The following is a 4,827-nucleotide window of genomic DNA, read 5'->3' on the forward strand; positions in this document are numbered from 1 at the left end:
TCCTCCACCACTTTCTTAGGTGCACTTTACTCCTCCAATAATAATAATAATAATATTCCAATGAAGCAAAAAATTGCTTTGCTTTTCTTTGTTCTCCTTCTTTCTTCTTTCTCAGCTTATGCTCGCCTTCTTTTACAACAAGAAGGCCCAAAACAAGGTAACTTCTTCTTGCTCATCATGCTAATAATTATTATATATTTTTATCTTTTTTTTTTTCATCTTATTTTTTCCCCTTGTTTTCCTTCCTTCCCTCTATGAACAATCTTTTATGAACTTGGAACAACTTGATATATATAGGTCAAAATGAAGTGATCATTGCTAACACTCTTGTTCACACATCCCACAATGATGAGCTAAAAGATGATATTAAAGAAGTAAGAATCATTTACTTTCTCACATAATCTATCTACAAGTTTTGGCTTGTTGAGTTTAGTTTGTCATGTTATATAATTTTTCCCCCTAGCTAGTAGTATTTATGATATTACATTTAACATCTATTGTTTTATCATGTTTACATTATTGTTTTCTCTAATAAGTATGTTTACAAAGAAATATTTAATGTTATATTTCACAAATATATATATATACACACAACATGCTAGGTGTAATAAAATAGGCGCATAGAAAAATGAGTTAAACAGCACATGTATTTAATATAGAATTTTTTATTTTTATAAATTAAACAAATATAATAATTACCGAAATAAATAATCTTCTCTTATTTCGTTTACACTGTAAATGAAATAATTTTACATTGTAAACTTTTTTATGTACTATTTGCATGCTAAAAGTTTGGATTATTGATATTATTATTATTTTTTATTATTTTTATTTTTTTTAAATACATATATCTCGTTTACAGTGTAAACGGAGTATTTATTTTAGTAAATATTTTTTAAATTATTTATTTCCGAATTATTATAATTAATTTATTTATTAAAATAAAAAACCCATTTAATATAGTGATTGATTTAGTTGCTGATGTTTGGTATATATATATATATATATATATATATATATATATATATATATAACATTTTTATTTAAGCCTTATAAAGGTTCATATTTTTTATATTTTTATATTTTTTACAAATTAGAAACTTCATTTTAATTATTTATCATCTTTTAATTAGTTTGCTAATTTAATTTCATGCAGTTAATGGGATATGAAAATTGTGATGAGAAGAATGAAGAATGCTATGGTAGAAGGATGACTTTGGAAGCACATTTGGATTACATCTACACTCAAAATGTACACCATAAGCCTTGAGTTAGTTAATTAATTAATTAATTGGACATGCACATTAATTACCTAGTCCGAATACAATCATCAAACGTTAAATAATATATAAAAAATAAATCCAAGATCGGTGCTAACAATAATGTATGCGAGTGTCAAATTTTTGAAAAGAGATTAAAGGAATATTAGAAACTCTCCATCCTCTTCAGTTTAAATTTATTCTACTAGGAACTAACTGTGTTTTTCTTTTTTTTTTTTTCTCATCCCCCCCCCCATCCCACAAGCTATAGTGTAAAGTTTTTCGAAAAACAAAAACACTATTTGTTTGTACTTGCAGCTTTTAAAATATTGGATTATTTTTAAAAGTACTTAAGAGTTAAGATAGAAATTTTTAAAAGTGACTTGTACTTTTCAAAATTTAAAAGTCTAATATAACTTCATATGTTAACTAATTTTTAAATTTAATGCTTGTATTTATGTTTATTGTAGTATTTTTAAATTTTAAAAGCTATTTTACTAAACATAATTGTTATTGCTTGTATTTATTGAAAGCTATTTTTAATTTAATTTATCAAATATAAATGCTACAACTTTTGAAAAATAAAAGCTTTACCAAACTAAGGTTAAGAGACTCGACACATAACGACAAATAATTCGAGATGATTTAAAGAAAACGCAGTTATCTGTTGTAAAACCCTTGTAAAACCGTCGCAAATGTTTGGGTTTACTATAGTGAGCATATATTTTTCATGTGCAGAATGAAACAAAAGAAATATATAGAGCAAATAATTTCTAACATCCATGTAACTTTGGCAATAATCAAATTAACCCTAGTTGTTTTCTAGCTCCATTTGGGGGTACCATGACAGAGCATAACGCTTTGTTTTGTAGCTCTATTTTCAGATTAAGACATTGGAAAATTGAAATAATGGCGCTATGCTCTAACGGCATGAAGTCTAAATAAGGAAGAAATGCTACATATGTAACCCTAATAAATTGATGCCATCGGTGTGCCTAAGTTTAAGGAAAATATGATAAATGGTTACTTTATGTCTTCATGTGATGACCTAAGCCTAGCTAATTTAGAAGCTTTACCCAAATTTCTATTATTTTTTTGTTTTTACTGTATCTCTTAATTCTCCATGTCAAAGATTAATTTATTGCGAATTAGAATTCTATTTAAGTGTTTATTGTTGACCAATAAGTTACTGTATGCATAAAGTAAGATTCGAACTCCAAATATTTTAAAATAACTTCATTTCTAAACTTCTATTAGCGCGACAATCATTTCTCTAAAAAAGTTATAGAAATAAAAGAAAATATATAAATATTATAAGTATCAATATGGTTACAAATAATCTTATATTGTAGAGAAAAAAAAAACTATACAATAATAAAGAAACTTATAAAAATTTTAATCAATATTACAAAATATTCAACTTATCATATTATTAAGGGATAAATTTTAAAAATATAAATATGGAGGAAGAAGTTCATAATATATATAATTTAGTTAACAAAAATGAGAAATTGAGAAAGACAAATTCTCATTCTCTTCCATTTGCATTGGTAAGGCAACTTATTGATTGCTTTGACTTTAACATAAATACCATTTAATTTTGTGCATGATCAAATAATAATAAATGCTATTTAATTAAAAAATATTACAAGGCTAACATTTTTTGTTAAAAAAATAAAAAGTTAATTAATAAGTTAATAACTCAAATATAAGAGAAATGAAAAAAAAAATATTAGTCACTTAACACTAAAGCAAAATTTGTGCCTCACTAAATGTCCTCATTTCAATATATATATATTAGCTTCAATTTCTCTCTACTTCGCACTCGTTCATTCCCTTTCAAAGAAAATGAAGCAACAACACATTGTCTTGTGTTTCTTTGTTCTCCTTGTTTCCTCTTTCTTAGCTTCTGCTCGTCTCCATGTGGATTCAAAACAAGGTAGCCATCTAACTCTATTATAATTAGGATAAAGTATACTTCTTTTTATTTCTGAAATTTGATAAAAAAATTAAAATATTTTTAAATTTTATTTTATTTTAAAATTTTTCTATTTGTATCAATTGTATTTTTGATAGCTAAATTTTTTAAAAATTTAGAATAAATCTAGCAATAATACTCGATAATTATTAAGATTAAATTGCTTATGTTAAAGGTTAATTGTTCTTGTAAAATTGTTATTGAATTAGTCTTATATTTTTTGAAAAATTAGTTACTAGAGATACGTTTGATGCAAATCGATGTTTCCTGAGAAAAAATTGAAACAAAATAAAATTTAGGAATATTTTTAAAATTTTTGATAAATTTGAGGGATAAAAAATAAAAAATATCTTTTATCTATATAATTATTATGACATATTATATATTTACATTTGTTCAATTGATAATTGTTTTAATTTGTTTTTGTATTTCTCCTTTGAAATATATTTTAATTTCTCTGTGGTTGCTTATTGGATCAACTTGATGTATAGATGCAAAGGTGTCTCACGTTCAGTCACACACTGAATCAAAAGATGATGATATCCATAAGGTAATAAGTATATATCTATTATTTATCAATGTTATTATTTTTAATTATACCTGAATAATAATTAGACAAGTTTGATCAGTCGAATTTCTGATAATAGAATCTAGATATTGATAATAAAACTCAAATATAAAAATATTTTATTAACTTCATCACAATTTGAGTTATCTAAATCTTTTATTTTTTCGATTTTTTTTTTAATTTTGTTCCTAACATTTTTTATCTACAGTTAAAAGAATTTGAGAAGCGGATGATGGAGGAAGCACACTTGGATTATATCTACACCCAACCCCTCAGTCCACCTGCGAAATAAATCAAATTGCATGCTTGCTTAGGATTATCAAGAACATGAGAGCCTAGCTATAATGTGAATGTAATAAAGTTGAGAAATAAAAATAAATTTGGGCATTTCCATTTGTTAAGGTTGTGCTTTGACCGTGGTTGCCTAAAGAAATTAAAATAAGGAATTATTGATAGTCACACTTAGAAAATATTTGGATTGTTATTACTACTTACTGGTTACTACTGTTTATTATTGTGTGTAATATACATGATGCCTTAATATTTTAAGTTGGATATGATTCTTATTAGGAGTGTTCAAATCTAAACCGATTTAAATTAAACCGTTCATTCAATTTAATTTAAATTAAAAGAAAATTGCATTAATTCGAATTTGATTGGATTCTATTTTTGTAAATCACTGGATTGGATCGGATTTCGGATCTACTTTTCATAACCGATCCAATCCAATCCAATCCAAACCGTACAATGTGTTATAATATTATTATTTTATTATTATATTTATAATTATATTTATAACATATTAATTGTTTATATATTTTTATATTATTCATGTATTATTATTATTTAATAAATATTTTATGTTCAAAAGATTATTTATTTATTTATTTTAACTAACCTATAATTTTATTTCTATTGTTATGTTATCGTTGGCTTTTTAATATATTGTTGAGACTTGTTATGTCATTGTTGATTATTTAAAATTTGATGTTGAGACTTGTTATATGTATTTAATTTTTTAA

At 24.4% G+C, this 4,827-nt stretch overlaps 1 protein-coding gene across 3 annotated transcripts; it reads left to right on the plus strand.

Moving 5' to 3' along the window:
• On the plus strand, positions 1-4,371 carry LOC112758874 (putative phytosulfokines 6). Of its 3 annotated transcripts, none has more exons than XR_011867677.1 (6): positions 1-157; positions 298-374; positions 1,157-1,252; positions 2,132-3,198; positions 3,729-3,787; positions 4,014-4,371. XR_011867677.1 is itself a non-coding variant. In XM_025807664.2 (6 exons), exons 1-6 carry the CDS (start codon positions 61-63, stop codon positions 4,015-4,017), a joined length of 366 nt encoding a protein of 121 aa, XP_025663449.1. In that variant the 5' UTR covers positions 1-60; the 3' UTR covers positions 4,018-4,371. The 3 variants fall into 3 exon arrangements, 2 of the variants coding, with proteins under 2 accessions (XP_025663449.1, XP_025663455.1); XM_025807664.2 differs by having other exon boundaries at positions 3,166-3,198; XM_025807670.3 differs by lacking the exon at positions 2,132-3,198.
• The last annotated feature ends 456 nt before the right edge of the window (positions 4,372-4,827 follow it).

The sequence above is a fragment of the Arachis hypogaea genome, chromosome 2 (assembly GCF_003086295.3).
Source record: "Arachis hypogaea cultivar Tifrunner chromosome 2, arahy.Tifrunner.gnm2.J5K5, whole genome shotgun sequence".
Classification (NCBI taxonomy): domain Eukaryota; kingdom Viridiplantae; phylum Streptophyta; class Magnoliopsida; order Fabales; family Fabaceae; genus Arachis; species Arachis hypogaea.